The 16,593-nt window shown below is 56.9% G+C and overlaps 2 protein-coding genes across 11 annotated transcripts; both read right to left on the bottom strand.

Annotated features, from left to right (window-relative positions):
• Positions 1–1,525: 1,525 nt before the first annotated feature.
• LOC138100783 (uncharacterized) lies at positions 1,526–6,900 on the bottom strand. The gene is made up of 3 exons (XM_068998662.1): positions 6,043–6,900; positions 5,396–5,775; positions 1,526–2,531 (listed from the first exon to the last, which is right to left on the bottom strand). The coding sequence occupies exons 2-3, from the start codon at positions 5,454–5,456 to the stop codon at positions 1,690–1,692; spliced, it is 903 nt and encodes a 300-aa protein (XP_068854763.1). The 5' UTR covers positions 5,457–5,775; positions 6,043–6,900; the 3' UTR covers positions 1,526–1,689.
• Positions 6,901–7,028: 128 nt separating this feature from the next.
• LOC138100782 (uncharacterized) lies at positions 7,029–12,832 on the bottom strand. Of its 10 annotated transcripts, XR_011146902.1 has the most exons (10): positions 12,657–12,826; positions 11,478–11,583; positions 10,227–10,309; positions 9,910–10,050; positions 9,108–9,303; positions 8,881–9,015; positions 8,565–8,592; positions 8,333–8,372; positions 7,832–8,037; positions 7,029–7,321 (listed from the first exon to the last, which is right to left on the bottom strand). XR_011146902.1 is itself a non-coding variant. In XM_068998656.1 (9 exons), the coding sequence occupies exons 4-9, from the start codon at positions 10,004–10,006 to the stop codon at positions 7,931–7,933; spliced, it is 603 nt and encodes a 200-aa protein (XP_068854757.1). In that variant the 5' UTR covers positions 10,007–10,050; positions 10,227–10,309; positions 11,478–11,583; positions 12,657–12,825; the 3' UTR covers positions 7,029–7,930. The 10 variants fall into 10 exon arrangements, 5 of the variants coding, with proteins under 5 accessions (XP_068854757.1, XP_068854761.1, XP_068854760.1 ...); XM_068998656.1 differs by having other exon boundaries at positions 7,029–8,037; positions 12,657–12,825; XR_011146906.1 differs by lacking the exon at positions 8,565–8,592 and having other exon boundaries at positions 7,029–8,037; positions 8,121–8,372; positions 9,906–10,050; positions 12,657–12,829.
• Between the last annotated feature and the right edge of the window lie 3,761 nt (positions 12,833–16,593).

Raw genomic sequence — 16,593 nt, 5'->3', positions numbered from 1 at the left:
CCTGGTTCAGGAACGGCACGACGACCACCTCAGGTCGTTCGGACCATCAGCTCACAGACACCAATGTGGTGGACGGCAAAATGGCGTTTATTCGTGGATTACATAGGGTTAAATAACCTGGGTTTGCCACGTCACTTCCTTCTGCTCACCTATCACCTGTAGAGGGGAGGGGTTTGACCTGTCCCGTACAACGCGATATCTTCCGAACGCCTGTCCCTAGTCACCTACATTTCCCCCCCCTCTATCCTGAATTACCCACATTTTCCCCCCCCATGATTGATTAGGAAACATACAAAGTATAAATGGTATAAAATTTCAAGAACTAGTAAAACCTACATAACAAGTTATAAAAAGTGGTATAACATTCACAAAATAGATGCGCTCTAGAGCAGTTGTTGGCGGCCAACAAATAGAATGTTAACCTTTTCTAACCGGCTTTTAACAAATGACACCAATTTGTTTAGTATGCAAGGCCCAAAAACCAACGTTAGGAGTAACATAGTGAGGGGGCCTATTAGAGTGGAAATAAGGGTGGTCAGCCATGGAGACTGGTTAAACCATGACTCGAACCATCCTTGTTGGGCTTCTCTTTCTCTTTTCCTCTGGGCTAGCCTTTCCCTTAGTTCAGTCATTGAGTCCCGTACAACTCCGGTGTGGTCTGCATAAAAGCAGCATTCTTCTTTCAAGGCGGCACACAGGCCTCCTTGCTGCATGAGCAGGAGGTCCAGTCCTCGCCTGTTCTGCAGGACGACTTCTGAGAGAGAGGAGACAGATTTCTCTAGAAAGGAGATGGATTTTTCGATTCTTTGTAGGTCCTCATCAATAGTCATCTGCAGCTGAGAAAGTCCCTGGTGCTGGGTCACGAGGGCTGAAACACCTGTGGCCGCACCGGTGGCTCCGAGGCCGAGCAGCATTGCGATGGTTATGCCTGTTATTATTTCTCTCTTGTGGAGCCGGCTAGGTTCTTCAAGAAGGTGGTACATTTCTTCTTCTTGGTGATACAGGACTCTAGGAACAATTAAAACTTGGACACAAAAGTCAGCAGAGTTATCGAACTTATCAAGAAGCACACAGGGGCTTATTCCGGATCGCTGGCAAGCAAACATCCCTGATGCGAATGGGACCACCCACTTATTGATCGTTTTGTTAAGTTTGACAAATTCAGTACAGACATTGCCTATTCGTTTTGCTAAGGCCGCATTGCCAAAGCACTTGCCTCGGCCTGTGATCTGACTCAGAGTCCTCTGGTGTCCGCCTTGCCCTCCTACTCGGACCGGGAAAGCTAGCGAGGCTGAAGGGGCCCATTCAGCACAGGCTGTTTTTATCTTTCTCCAGTCTGTAAGCGGAGTACGTTCTTTTTCAAATTTCCCCTTGGCCCGGGTAGGAGCGCGGTAGTTATTGCTTTTATCTATTTCAGAGTCGGAGTCGGTTACAGACCATTCGTCAAGCCACTCGCTCCAGCTATAGTCCAACTCGGAGCCGGAAGTCGACTGACTGGATACTTCCGGGCTCCGGAGCTTTTTCCCTGGGCTCCTACCCCGCCCCCTTCTCTTAGGATTGGGCCGCTCCTTCCCCCTGGGCTCGCCCCGCCTCCTGCTGAGGGAGGCTCTTGCTATATAAGGGCACGTTTCCGGGCGAGCGCCCTGGTTGGCCTTGGCTCCCCCTCCGGGATTCCCTCCCCTTTTCCATTCACGCGCGTCTGCGGCATCCAGCGGACCTTCCCCGCTCCTGCCGGCCACGTGCGTGCACCCCGGCGGACCTCCGCCGCTCCCGCCGGCCACGTGTGTGCTCCCCGGCGCATCTCCGCCGCTCCCGCCGGCCACGTGCGCACCCCCCCCCGTCCCCTCCGGGGTCGGCGCCATTCTGCAGGGCATAGGGCGGGGGTCTCGCCCACGCCGTTTCGGACTCCGCTTTAATGGCAGCCTCCCTGGCTTCCTCCACCAGCCCTCCCCAGAATGACTGCGCCCGCTCCTTTCCCTCTCTAGTTAGGGTTGGGCTGGGGGGCCGTGGAGAGGGTGCCTGCTCCTGCGAGTCTGTGCGCTCGGCAGGGCTGCTTTCATCCGTAGTTTGCGTGGCCGCCCCAACTCCCAACCGCGGTGTGGCCAGCAAACAGTTCCGTGCGGCTTTCCAGGTCTCCTGCTCTTGCAGGGCCTTACGCAAAGCCTGCACGACTTTTCCCCATAATTTAAGGTATTTCCCCGAACCCGAGGACATTGTTTCATCGGCTAGAGCCTTAGTACATTTGTCCCATACTTCTGGGTGGAGGATATCCACCGGTCGGTCTATGACCCCAATTTCCAATAGCCTCGCAACAGCGAGTGTAAAATCTTTCGGTTTGCAATCGATACCCCATTGCTTATGAATCTGAGATACGACCTTCGCGAGAGCTTCCATCCTCCTCGCTGGTCCGGGAGCGTCCTCCCCGCCGGGCTGGTCCTGCCGCACCGGCCGCCGTTCACCCGTCCAGGCGAATTTCCGATTCCGGATCCCGGGTTTCGGCACCACTTGTTGCCTCTCGGAGGCGTAGCGACCTGGTTCAGGAACGGCACGACGACCACCTCAGGTCGTTCGGACCATCAGCTCACAGACACCAATGTGGTGGACGGCAAAATGGCGTTTATTCATGGATTACATAGGGTTAAATAACCTGGGTTTGCCGCGTCACTTCCTTCTGCTCACCTATTACCTGTAGAGGGGAGGGGTTTGACCTGTCCCGTACAACGCGATATCTTCCGAACGCCTGTCCCTAGTCACCTACAGGCATGGGCTCAGCATTTTGGATTATTGCCTCCAGCTGTGGGGAGGGTGCTGGCATGGGCTCGGCATTCAGGGCAATTGCCTCCAGCTGTGGGGAGGGTGCTGGCATGGGCTCGGTATTTGGGGTGATTGCCTCCAGCTGTGGGGAGGGCTGCTACCTGTGGCTGCTTTTTGAGGAGAAAGGGGATTTGTTTGGGGTCCTGGTTAAGGTTTGGTTTAGGGAACAGGGCTTGTGTATCGTACCCCTTGTGTTTGTTGTGGAGTGTGTGATTTTTGAGCCCTTTCTCTTTATTCCCTAGCTTCCCTCTGGGCTCTTAGCCTTTATTATATTCTCCTGCTGCCTCCCCCTTGGGCTCTTGGCCTTTATTATACCCCCCTGCAATCTCCCCCTGGGCTCTCAGCCTTTATTGTGTCCTTCCTTGGCTGCTACCCTTTTTGTGTTTTTCTAACCTTTTTTCTGTGGGTGTTCTCCTTTCATGAGGGCTGTGCTGCTCTCCTGGTGGGGGGGGGTCTGCCTGCTGTGGCTGGGTGGGCTGAAATGGTGGCCTGAGGGGTGCTGTGGGGTGGTGCGCGAATGGCGGGAAGGGGGGGCTGCCCTGAGGGGAGCCGGGATGGCGGGAAGGGCCGCCGTGAGGCGGCGCGGGGTGGGGGGGGTCCCCTGAGGGGACCCGCGGGCGGCGAGGGGCGGGAGCTGCCCTGAGGGGGGTCGCAATGGCGGGAAGGGCTGCCGTGAGGCGGCGCGGGGTGGGGGGGGTGCCCTGAGGGGACCCGCGGGCGGCGAGGGGCGGGGGATACCCTGAGGGGGGCTGTAATGGCGGGGGAGCTGCCCTGAGGGGACCCGCGGGCGGCGAGGGGTGGGGGGTACCCTGAGGGGGTCCGGGGTACCGGGAGGGGCTGCCGTGAGGCGGCGCGGGGTGGGGGGGTGCCGTGAGGGGACCCGCGGGCGGCGAGGGGCGGGGGATACCCTGAGGGGGGCTGTAACGGCGGGAGGGGCTGCCGTGAGGCGGCGGGGGGTGCTGTGAGGGGACCCGCGGGCGGCGAGGGGTGGGGGGTACCCTGAGGGGGTCCGGAATACCGGGGGGGGCTGCCGTGAGGCGGCGCGGGGTGGCGGGGTGCTGTGAGGGGACCCGGAATGGCGGGAGGGGGGAGCGGCGGGGGGGTGTGAGGCGGCGGAGCGGTGCGGGAGCGGTGGGGGGGTGGCGGCGGCTCACGGAGGGCTGGCGGGTGGCTGCAGGCGGCGGCGGAGGCTCACGGAGGGCTGGCGGGTGGCTGCAGGCGGCGGCGGAGGCTCACGGAGGGCTGGCGGGTGGCTGCAGGCGGCGGCGGAGTGGTGCGGGACCGGCGGCGGCTCACGGAGGGCTGGCGGGTGGCTGCGGGCGGCGGCGGGTACCGGACCGGTGGGCTCTGGCTGCCGGCAGGTGCAGGATCGGCGCGGGACTGGCGGAGGGGCGGTGCCGGGGGCGGGAAATGCCGTGAGGGGAGGGGGGCGGGGCTACATTTCGCGCGCGCGCGAAGGAGGGGGGCGGAGCCGGGGGCGGGGCGGCGTGAGGGGAGGGGGCGGGGCTACATTGCGCGCGCGCGCGAAAGAAGGGGGCGGCGCCGGGGGGCGGAGCGGCGTGACGCAGGCGGCGGGGGCGGTGCCGGGGGCGGAGCGGCGTGACGCAACGCCGGGGGCGGTGCCGGGGGGCGGAGCGGCGTGACGAAAGCGGCGGGGGCGGTGCCGGGGGGCGGAGCCGGGGCCGGGGGGGTGTGACGGGGGCCAGGGGGGCGGTGACCGGGGCCGGGGGGGTGTGACGGGGGCCAGGGGGGCGGTGACCGGGGCCGGGGGAGTGTGACGGGGGCCAGGGGGGCGGTGACCGGGGCCGGGGGAGTGTGACGGGGGCCAGGGGGGCGGTGGTGCATGTGTGGGGGGTGGAGCTTAGGATGAGTGATAGGTGTGGGTGGTATCCAATTACCTAATTCAATTAGTGCTCCAGATGGGAGCAGCTAGGTACTGATTAATCAATTCAATTGCTTACTCCAGCTGGAGCACTAATTAGGGGCCCTATATACTATATATAAAAAGAAGAAAAATAATAAGTCTGGTGCAGCAGTAGCACTTTTAATGTTCCCTGGGAGTAAAAATTCTATATGTAAAACTTTTTTTTTTTTTTACTCCCAGGGAGCATTAAAAGTGCTACTGCTGCTTTTTTAAATTTAAGCTATAAAGAAAAATAAACTTTATTTCTAACTTTTGTTAATGCAGCGGCACGCCCCCATCTAAACCCTTCAAATGCTGGAAAAGCTGGAGTTTCTTTCAGTTTAGCCCCTGGAACTGAGGCAACAGGGGGTGTTTACCTCAATTTAAGCAAATACAATGGCAAATAAAGGGGTTCTCCCCTTCAATTTTATCCCCCAAAATATCAGAAAGAGAGGGGCTTCCCTCAAATCTCTCAAATGATGGGAAAAGGGCGATTTTTACCTCAATTAAAACCTTTAAAAAGCAGGGACAACGGGGCTTCTTCCCTCAATTTAAACTCCTTCTGTCCTCGTAACCCCCCTTTTTTTCTGGGGGCACTTGGGGAAGGTGTGGCAAGATGAAATCAAAAGGGAAAAGAAGAAAGACACCCTCCCCTTGCAAATCCACACCGTGGCTCACCTGCTGCTGCCTGGCACAAAGGTTCGTCCCTTGGCACCTCCTTTAAGCAATGCTCCACCATCCGAGTGCTCCCCCAGATGCAGCAGTGCAAATGATGAGGACATTCTCCTGCTACACTATCAACATCCCTGTCATTAGGTCTCCCCTTAACAGCATTCTTATTTAAACAAGGGGAACAGCAACTGTGCTGTGAGGAAGAATGTCCCCTCGCTAGTCCTTCAGGCAGTTCCAGTAAAAATAAAAAAATCCATTGCCTTCTCCACACAGCAAGGATGGATCCAGCAGCTCTGTCATGTATTCGATTTCAGTCTCCAGCTCATCACACTGGGCTAGCACATGTGTCAACACAGGCAGGAAGTCATCGGCTCCATACGGCCTCCCTGGGTTGAAAGGAACGCAGGCAGTGAGAGACAAACCACACTTTTTCACCAGTTCCCGTGTTTGAAAGGAAAGCACTCTTTTGTGCCTTCTCTAGCCAGCATGTCTGTATTACTCCAGAACCCCCTGGAGTCACCAATGTGCAGCAAAGAGAACGTCGCCTGACACTCACTGCACGGGAGACCGGCTCAATCCTGTCCTTCCAACAAGCACGAATCTTACGATGCACGCCTTGAGGTATGCAAGGGAAATTTAGAGACTGGGCTCACCTTGGCACCAGCTCAACCGGTGAACTGGTGGAAAGGCTGCCATGCCAGTCACCTGCACAGTCTCATTGCCTAAGAGATGATGGATAGGCGTTTTCTTTATACATCCAGGGATAACATCCACCTTCTGGAAGTGTCCAGACACAAACACCAGTCTCTGAGTATGAATCCCACAGCAGAGAAGCCCGAGTATAAAAGCCTATTAGATCTGACAAGGAAATTCAACTCATTTCCTTGACAGAGAATAGTCAAAACCACCAGTGAGCAAGGGCTCCTGTGCCTGAAGGGAGCCTACAAGAAAGATGAGGAGAGACTGTAAGGGCCTGGATTGACAGTGACCCACAAAGACCCAGGCTGTACCCAGGCCCGTCCGTGGTCCAAGCACTTTTCCTGCATTTGGATTTTCTGTTCAGAAGTCACTGTGTGGCCAAATCTCTGGGTCTGGCTAAACGGTGTTTAGTGCAGAACTGATGCGATGGTCGCTCAGAATTGCCCAGAGCAGGAGCCAACTTGCAACTCTGGTGAAACTTAAGTGACACCAGCTGAGGCACACTCTCCAGATAACACACTGTGGGGTGTGCCAGGTTCAGGGGCAAACGGTCAGGCCTTACCTTCTCCTGGTTTGAGGCCCGGTTTGGCAACAACACAACATTCTAGTGCAGGATCAGTGCCAAAGGGAAGGGCTGCGCAGATGCCCTGAGCCCCAGTCTCTGCATCAGCAGCAGCAGGTGGGTGGAACTCACCTATTTCCAGATTCAAATCCCTTTGTTTGTCACTCCTGCTAGTTTCTAGGCTCTGAAAGCTCATTTCAGCTGTTCAGTGACAGCACTAGCTGGTCTGTGGATTTAAGGAAGCAGACAGTCTTTGGGAATGTGCGCTACCATTTGAGACTTGTCCAACAAAAGGGGCACAGGGGGACAGGAGGAGGACAGGTGTTAGGGGCCGAGTCCGGAGGGCTGGCCGCATAAACGACACGTACACTGATACGATTAAGCATCCTTCTCCCTTTATTGTTCAACTATGCCAACTTATATCTACTTTTGCAAAGATTCACGCCCAGTCCCTCTAGATGGCCTCTAATCAGAGGGGCAGCCGGGCAGCTGTATACCTTGCCAAGGACTCTCAGGGCTGCCTGCAGTCAGGGACCTGTTCAGGGGCTTTTCCTCAGCAACCCTGGGTTGTCCAATCTTTCCAGGGGTATCATATGCCCTTGTTCCATAAGGAATCCCTCTACAGACAGGGAGTTGTCACCGGCCCCGTGCTCATGGGCTGTAGGGGACACCTGCACAGAGGAGGAAATGGAAATGGGAAAGAGGGAAATGCAACCTAATGGGATGCAGCTCTGGCACCACATTTCCTCTTGTTCCTGCTGTCCTGGAAAGCCCCAGGTAAATCCAGTCCCTCAGACCTTGCATCCCTGAACACCAGGAGAGCTGGAGTTTTACCCAGATCCCAGTGCCCTGTACAGCTGCACTGACACAAGCGCAGGCTGATCGCTCTGCCCAGCACCATCCCTCATTTTCCTCCCATTGCTCCCCAAGTGTCCCCAAACCACCCCGTGTCTGTGCCGGGGCCAGTGCCTGCCCCGAGCCCAACCAGAGGCTGTCACCCAGCCCTGCACCAGCTCCCACCCCTGGGAGAGCTGGGAATGCACTGAGAGCTCAGCTCCCTGGGCTCCCCAACACCCAAACCAGTCCTCAGACACGCAAATAATGCCCAACCTGCCCCTCTGGGCACAGCCAAACACCACAATTCTATCATCCCCAAGGAACTCTGGCAGTTGCCTCTTCACCTGTGCCTTTTTCCAGCAGCCATGGCTAGGACTGGGCTGCCAGAAATAGCATTCCCTAAGCAGTTCACCCCAGCACAGAAGAGAAGAGGAGCCTGCCACTCATCCACACCACGGGCAGGACAAGGGGGGCCCAAGCTGGCTTTGGCTGCTCCAACACCAAAGCTCCTGGTCCCAAAGATGGGACGAGTTCAGTGGTTGTTCCTGTCCTGAAAGAGAGCAGAAAAGGGAAGTTAATCCCACTGTGGAATCCAAGACTCCTGCATTTCATATTTCTGCTCTGATTGCTCACCATGGAGTTTTATCCATGGAAAAAAAAGGAGAATGACACCATATCAAATAAAAAGTGTCCTTCTCCAGCACTTTTATTCCAAGCATTATAAGGATGCTCATTTCTCTTCCAGCATTGTTTCCCTCATTTTAGCAGAACCATTTTCATCCCAGACCCCCCTCGTCAGCTGTTCAATCCTCTGGCACTGGATTTGGACAAAGGAAGGGACACACCTGGATCGCAGGAAATCGCGGAGAGAAACCCCTCCAAAACCTGACAGAGAAAAACAACAGGAGATGCAGGAAGACACATCCCTCATTTGCACGTCCGGAGTGCTTTTCTAAAGACTTCTCTGCATCTGGATGCTCTTTGCACTTGGCTTTCTTTACAAGAATGCATTTGCTGCTAAACACATCTCAGGCCCTTATTTGATCAGGATAAGGTCGGATGCAGATGAAGACTCACACAGGGAATAGCCAGGGAGATGCAGGGCCTGGGAACATCAAGGACAGAGAAGAGAAGGAACAGGGATTGTTTTTCTTGTTTAGAGCCAGCAGTGCTGTGAGCTTGGAGAACAGAAGGCACCACAGGGATCCAGGGCAGGAGCGGGATAACTCCAGGATAAGGGGAAACTGCTCCCACTTCAGGGCTGTGCCAGTGAAGGAGGGGAATTTTTTAGTGCCTTCATTGCACACAAAAACCAAACCCAGCGCCACCGAGCTGGACTTTCGTGAGCTGCAACACAAAGCAGCCCCTGGCCTTTAGGGGAACACAACCTCACCGAGTCACGGAGCCAGGGGATGACACTTGGGAATGATCCTTGTGGCCTGCAGCCAAATCAGATGAGGGAGCTACAGGAGCTGTGGGGTTTCCTGCTCTTCCTGCAACACCATCAGTCCAGACCAGGAGACCTTTCCTGCAACAGATCTTCCCTGTAAAAGGGAGCTACACCAAAGCTCAAGCCCTCATTTAGAGACCCTTGGAAAAGCAAAGGTGAGAGGGGATTACCTGGAGCCCCAGGGGACCAAGGTGAAGGGGATGAAGAAGCAGACAGCAAACTGCTTCCACTGCTTCTCACTCCAGCAAGGGGAACATCCCTGGAATTTCACGTCCAGCGTCTCTCCCAAGCCCCACAGGTGAACCCACACGTACTCCAGGACTGATCTCCTTTGTACTTCCAGCAGCACAGACCCACCGGGAGGAACTGCAATCCAAGGACACACATCAGCAACCGTCTTCCCGCTTGGCGCTCTCTCCACATTTTTCCCTTTCCAGTGGGATGCAGGTGCCACCCACCAGAGGCAGGAAAACTGCCTTGCAAGCCAGTACAAAACCAGCCTGGAAAGCCCAGGATGCCCGGAGCCAGCAGCCATTTCTCCTGGAGCTCCTGCTGACAGGCATTTGAAGCCTGCTGGGCCTCACAGCTGCTTTTCTGCCAAGGGCATTCCCATCTCTTATTTTTTAGCCCAAATAAAGGTTTGCAAAGCTGAGTTTTGTGAGAAGTGCTTCATATTTGGATTATTCTTAACTTGGGAGTTTCCCTTGGCACCAAAATCAGGGGGTAAACCCAACATGGCCTCAAAGGGCCATAAGATCCCAGATATCCAATCCCCAGTTCCCTCAGGATTGATTCATTAAAGCTTTTCAGGGGTAATTTAGCAAACTTCAGGGTTTGGTGACTTCACCATCAAAGCAACATGAAACCTGTGCAAAAGGAACTTAACTAAAGCTGGCTAAAAGTGGTGCCCGCTGATGACTCATTAAAACACTCCCTTAAAAAGGAGCTAGGATTGATTCCATACTCACAAACCTCCCTTGCCACGATCGGCGCTCTCCGCCTGCCAAGGACACGGCACCGGGCGGGGACATTTCTCCCACTCCCCGGCACAGACCTCCTCCCACCACATCCAGGGAACTGCAGCCGCTCAGGGAACAGCAACTTCGTCCTGGGCTGGGAACAGGACAGGGACAAGGAACACTTTGAAGTCATTCCCACCTCAACGCTGCCCAGACCTGGCAGAAAGCGCTTCCCACACCTCTCCTGGAATTCTCTTTCCCGGCCCTTCCAGCTTCGGAAGGCTTCTGTGGGAGCCTCAAGTTTCGGTGCAGCTCAGAACCTGCACGTACCTAAAGCAGCCCCACGGGAACACAAAGGTTCCCTCGGGCATTTCGTTTCTTTACCCCAAACATTCTTCCCACTCAGCCACAATCTAGAAAGGAAAGAAAGGAAAAGAAGGAAGACCAATTAATTCTGACATAAGGAGTCTTGACTATCCCGACACACTGCCAGGTGAAAAAACATCCCTGCCACTCTAACAAATCCCCCTGATACTGTCTCCATTCTGTATCAATTATTTAAACGCTGTATTAAGGAGCGTAAGGACACAATGCTTGGAATTCTCAAAAACGGCTCAGCTTGGCTACTCCAAGCACTTTCCCACCCGGGGAGCTGAGCTGTCCCACATTTAAACGCCACGTTTGATCCAAATCCCATAGAAATCTGATATTGTTTGGCTACTGAGCTTTCCCAAAAGCTGTGCAGTCAAGCCTGGAAATCCTCACTGAAGCTTTGCCATGTCACATCAGGATTTACCCTTGGGAAAACCCCACTCTGAGCACTGGGGTTTCAAGAGGTTGCACCCGATGTTACAGACACAGAATTCCTGTGGGGTTTGGCATTTCCTGCACCTCCAAACACGTGAAAAGAATGAAGTGCAGAGTCCCGAGGCTCCATTATTGCCATTCTCCTCACATCCCTTTCCTCAGCTGCACGTGGCTTTGTGCCTCCTCTGAAGGGCTGGAAAGGAATTTGGGAACCCCCTTCAGCTTCTTCGGTTTTCAGCTTTTTCTCTGAGCCAGCCCAAAAGGCAAAGAGGGAAAAAAAAAACCAACCCAGAACTGCATGATTCCATGACCTCTCCCTGTATTAATTTTGCACTGTTCCCTCTCAAATTTAAATCCCCAAATTTAGACAATTTACTGAAGGAATAACTGGAAGCCTATTCCCTCATCTCTGCCCTTGTTTTGCTTTTCTGGAAAACCTTGTGATCCCACAGTTTCTCCAAGAGATCTGCTGGGAGTACTGCAAGGTTTGCTCTGTCAGAGAGCCAGGGGGGTTTACAGCACTTGTTCCTCTGCATCTTTACCCTTTCATCAGGTTTCCCCTACAACAGTGTTGTGGGAGAAATTTGGAATTACTAGAAATGGATCAGGTTCACTTTTTTTTTTTCCCCACCAGTTTTCATCTGGTTTGAAATTCCTGGAATTACCCTCAAATGTGCCCTAGAACAGTGCTGTGAAAGGATCAATGAGAAGAACAGACTGAAAGGAGAAAACCACCTCCAGCAGCAGCCGGAATGATCCCATTTCTGTTCTTACCTGGTTCTGCCAGAGCTCCCAACGGCCCTTCCCATTCCAAAACAAGAGCTATGCAAGACATTCCTGCTGTCTGTGAGGGTGAGGTGGCAGTTCTGGGTGTTCTTTGCTGTGGAATCGGACAACAAACAGAGCGTAAATAATCTTGGTGGCTCTTCCAAGCCAAACCACCCCGTGATTCCATGCGTGGATCAGCACCTGACCCAACTCCATTCCAGAAACCTCCTCTCACTAACCCAGAACTTTCCTTTTTCTGCTCAACATCAGGGATTTGCTGCCGAGTGCCCCGGGCAGGGGACGCCTCAGCATTCCCTGGGACCGCAGCATTCCCTGGGACGCCTCAGCCTTCCCTGGGACCTCAGCATTTCCTGGGACGCCTCAGCCTTCCCTGGGACGCCTCAGCCTTCCCTGGGACCTCAGCATTTCCTGGGACGCCTCAGCATTCCCTGGGGTGCCTCAGCATTCCCTGGGCTGCTGTTCCACGCCGATCCCGTGTCCAGCGCCGTTCCGGGCTGCAGTGCCGGGCTCTCCCCACAAGGCGGCAGCACCGGGAGCGAGCAGCCCCGGCCGGTCCCGCTGTCTCGGGGCAGCTGCGCCTTTAACCCGCCCGGAGCCGGCGGGGCCGTGAACACAGCGGGCAAAAACCCCAGCGATCCCCTTTATTTCACCCCCAGAGGCACAGGACCGCAGCATTTCCTGGGCTGGAAGGGACCCGCAGGGAGCATCGAGTCCAAATCCTGGCCCTGCACCCCAAGAATCCCACCCTGTGCCCGAGAGCCTTGTCCAGACCCAAACTCTGCCCCCAAGACCCTGAAAACAGAGCGGGGCTGGGAGAAGGGTGACAATGGAGGATTTTTTATATAGATCTCCTCGTACGATCGTTATATAATATTATTAGATCGCCCAGGAACCCATCCCTGTACCTGGACAGCCACCCCTGTCCCGGGACACCCATCCCTGTCCCGGGACACCCATCCCTGTGCCGGGACACCCTCCCTGTGCCAAACACCCATCCCTGTGCCGGAACACCCTCCCTGTGCCAGGACACCCATCCCTGTGCCAGGACACCCATCCCTGTGCCGGGACACCCATCCCTGTGCTGGGACACCCATCCCTGGGCCGGAATACCGATCCCCCGCGGCCCCCACCGTCCGCCTGGTGCTGTCGCCGTTCCCCGCTCACCTCCGAGCCCGGAACACACGCCCCGATTCCCCCGGCCCGGCCTCGCTGCTCCCCGGGCTCCTCGCCATTGCCGCTGCTGGCGAAGAAGGGCGGAGATTACCGGTACTGCACCAATGTGGCGATCGGGGTCAATGGCGTTCTGACCTTCTCAAGATGGCGGCCGGCAAGGACCCCCCCCCCCCCCCCGCTCCGTCCGTTCGGCTGCCTGAATGCTCCCGCCTGCCCCAGGCGCCGCTGACCCCACAGTCGGTGTCCGCATAGAGGAAAACGCCTCAGAAAGATGCGTGAAAGCGCTGGTCTGGCGTCAGTGTCGGCATCGCGCTCAGGCAGTCGAATAGACGCAGCCAGGGGGGCCTTCCCGGCCGCCATACTGAGAAGGTCAGAAAACAGCGTAAACGACCGCCATCTATAGAGTGGCGATGATGCAACTTCCGTTCTTTGCCGCCATCTTGGGTGCTGGTAGAAGCTACTTCCGGCCAGGCCGCCATTTTTAGTGTGGCTGTGGCGTAATTTCCGCCCTTTCTCCGACATCTTGGGTACTGGCAGAAGCCACTTCCGGTTGAGCCGCCATCTTTAGTATGGTACGTTTTAGGACCCCCTCGCCCCTCACAAGGGCTTCTGTCTATTCGGCTGCCTGAATCTGGCCCGGACTCCGACGCCGGCCCCGCGCTTTCCGCGCGATTTTCCGCGGTGCTTCCCGGTGCGAGGACGCGGCTGGTGGGGTCAGCGGCCTACCAAAATTCCCCACAAAGAAAACCCCAAAATTCAAAAAAAAAAAAAAAACCAGAAAACCCCAAAAATCCCCTTAAAGGCCCAAAATTCCCAAAGAAAACCCCCAAACCCCCAAAATCTCCTCAGGACCCCTCCAAATCCCTAAAAAAACAGCAAAACAACCATAGGCCATACTGGGAGATCTTGGAGGGCACTGGGGCCATACTGGGAGCACTGGGGCCATACTGGGAGCACTGGGAGGGCACTGGGGCCATACTGGGATCACTGGGAGGTCACTGACGCCATACTGGGAGTGCTGGGAGGGCACTGGGGCCATACTGGGAGCACTGGGAGGGTACTGAGGCCATACTGGGAGCACTGGGAGAGCACTGGGGCCATACTGGGAGTGCTGGGAGGGCACTGAGGCCTTACTGGGAGAACTGGGGCCATACTGGGAGCACTGGGAGGGCACTGGGGCCTTACTGGGAGTGCTGGGAGGGCACTGGGGCCATACTGGGATCACTGGGAGGGCACTGAAGCCATACTGGGAGCACTGGGAGGGCACTGGGGCCATACTGGGAGCACTGGAGCACACTGGGGCCATACTGGGAGCACTGGGAGGGCACTGGGGCCATACTGGGAGCACTGAGGCCATACTGGGAGCACTGAGGCCATACTGGGAGCTCTGGGAGCACTGGGGCCATACTGGGAGCACTGGGAGCGCACTGGGGCCATACTGGGAGCACTGGGGCCATACTGGGAGCACTGGGGCTATACTGGGAGCACTGGGAGAGCACTGGGGCCATACTGGGAGCACTGAGGCCATACTGGGAGCTCTGGGAGCACTGGGGCCATACTGGGAGCTCTGGGAGGGCACTGGGAGGGCACTGGGGCCATACTGGGAGCACTGGGAGCACACTGGGGCCATACTGGGAGCACTGGGAGGGCACTGGGGCCATACTGGGAGCACTGGGGCTATACTGGGAGCACTGGGAGAGCACTGGGGCCATACTGGGAGTGCTGGGAGGGCACTGAGGCCTTACTGGGAGAACTGGGGCCATACTGGGAGCACTGGGAGGGCACTGGGGCCTTACTGGGAGTGCTGGGAGGGCACTGGGGCCATACTGGGATCACTGGGAGGGCACTGAAGCCATACTGGGAGCACTGGGAGGGCACTGGGGCCATACTGGGAGCACTGGAGCACACTGGGGCCATACTGGGAGCACTGGGAGGGCACTGGGGCCATACTGGGAGCACTGAGGCCATACTGGGAGCACTGAGGCCATACTGGGAGCTCTGGGAGCACTGGGGCCATACTGGGAGCACTGGGAGCGCACTGGGGCCATACTGGGAGCACTGGGGCCATACTGGGAGCACTGGGGCTATACTGGGAGCACTGGGAGAGCACTGGGGCCATACTGGGAGCACTGAGGCCATACTGGGAGCTCTGGGAGCACTGGGGCCATACTGGGAGCTCTGGGAGGGCACTGGGAGGGCACTGGGGCCATACTGGGATCACTGGGAGCACACTGGGGCCATACTGGGAGCACTGGGAGGGCACTGGGGCCATACTGGGAGCACTGGGGCTATACTGGGAGCACTGGGAGAGCACTGGGGCCATACTGGGAGTGCTGGGAGGGCACTGAGGCCTTACTGGGAGAACTGGGGCCATACTGGGAGCACTGGGAGGGCACTGGGGCCTTACTGGGAGTGCTGGGAGGGCACTGGGGCCATACTGGGATCACTGGGAGGGCACTGAAGCCATACTGGGAGCACTGGGAGGGCACTGGGGCCATACTGGGAGCACTGGGGCTATACTGGGAGCACTGGGAGAGCACTGGGGCCATACTGGGAGCACTGAGGCCATACTGGGAGCTCTGGGAGCACTGGGGCCATACTGGGAGCACTGGGAGCGCACTGGGGCCATACTGGGAGCACTGGGGCCATACTGGGAGCACTGGGGCTATACTGGGAGCACTGGGAGAGCACTGGGGCCATACTGGGAGCACTGAGGCCATACTGGGAGCTCTGGGAGCACTGGGGCCATACTGGGAGCTCTGGGAGGGCACTGGGAGGGCACTGGGGCCATACTGGGAGCTCTGGGAGGGCACTGGGGCCATACTGGGAGCACTGGGGCCATACTGGGAGCACTGAGGCCATACTGGGAGTGCTGGGAGGGCACTGGGGCCATACTGGGAGGGCTCGGAGAGCACTGGGGCCATACTGGGAGCTCTGGGAGCGCACTGGGGCAGTTTCAATTTGTGTCCCTGTTGCTGCGTCCATCGTGTTCGGTGTCCCGGGGCTTTGTTGTGTCCCGGGGCCTTTGCTGTGTCCTGGGCCTTTGCTGTGTCCCGGGGCCTTTGCTGTGTCCCGGGCCTTTGCTGTGTCCCGGGGCCTTTGCTGTGTCCCGGGCCTTTGCTGTGTCCCGGGCCTTTGCTGTGTCCCGGGGCCTTTGCTGTGTCCCGGGCCTTTGCTGTGTCCCGGGGCTTTGTTGTGTCCCGGGGCCTTTGCTGTGTCCCAGGGCTTCGGCGGCCGCGTTCGGGGCCATCTCGGCCGTTCTCCCCTCGTGGCCTTTCCGCCTTGGCTCCTTGGCACCGGAGGAGGTGCCCAAGTCATTCTCATCCATCTTCCTTCTCATTTTGGTCGTGCCTTCTTTTCACGTGTCGTTCCCTTGCACTTCTATCAGGCGCGTACCACGCTGTCCCTGTGTGACTGCAGGCAGATCCGGCAGTTCCGTCGCCTCAGAGCGCGTCGTGCTTGAGAATTAATCTTCCGGACACTCATCTTGAGCCCTCTCATCATCCTTGCTTGGATTTGGTGCACAGCCCGTCCGTGTGCCGCTCGCAGTCGGAGCCGCCCTGTCCCGGCACAAGGAATCACGGTTAGGGGAGAACAGTCATAAAACTTAACAGTTCATCTCTTTTCTATGGGGTTTTGGGTAGAAAATTTATGGGCCTGGCGTGGGGATAACTCCTGGATGTCGGCCTCACGTTGTCTCGCAGGTCCCCGAGGCGTCTTCGGATCTCCACCGTCACTGATGCTACCACCGTTTCCCGGAATCTGCCCTTCGACGTCGAGGAGCGGCAGCTGGAGGGTGTGTTGAAGCGTTGTAGGTACAAAAATGCTGCTAGCAAGGATTTTCTTGCTATTTTGTAAGTCCGTGAGAGACTTTTCTCTCTCACAGAAGAGGTGGCAGGGAATGTAAACAACCAAACCACCACCTGCA

Source organism: Aphelocoma coerulescens, unplaced genomic scaffold, assembly GCF_041296385.1.
Source record: "Aphelocoma coerulescens isolate FSJ_1873_10779 unplaced genomic scaffold, UR_Acoe_1.0 HiC_scaffold_140, whole genome shotgun sequence".
Lineage (NCBI taxonomy): Eukaryota > Metazoa > Chordata > Aves > Passeriformes > Corvidae > Aphelocoma > Aphelocoma coerulescens.
This window is presented reverse-complemented; position numbering and strand designations above follow the sequence as displayed.

Bases quoted from the DNA above. Each gene is read 5' to 3' on its own strand.
- LOC138100783 (XM_068998662.1), bottom strand. From the start codon at position 5,456: ATGGTGGAGCATTGCTTAAAGGAGGTGCCAAGGGACGAACCTTTGTGC. The intron at 2,532-5,395 runs GTGAGCCACGGT...TTCCTGAACCAG, and splicing joins TTTGTGCCAGGCAGCAGCAG to GTCGCTACGCCTCCGAGAGG.
- LOC138100782 (XM_068998656.1), bottom strand. From the start codon at position 10,006: ATGTGGTGGGAGGAGGTCTGTGCCGGGGAGTGGGAGAAATGTCCCCGC. The intron at 9,016-9,107 runs GTAATCCCCTCT...GATCTGTTGCAG, and splicing joins TTGGTCCCCTGGGGCTCCAG to GAAAGGTCTCCTGGTCTGGA. The intron at 8,373-8,564 runs GTGAGTCTTCAT...TTTCTCTGTCAG, and splicing joins TCTCCCTGGCTATTCCCTGT to GTTTTGGAGGGGTTTCTCTC.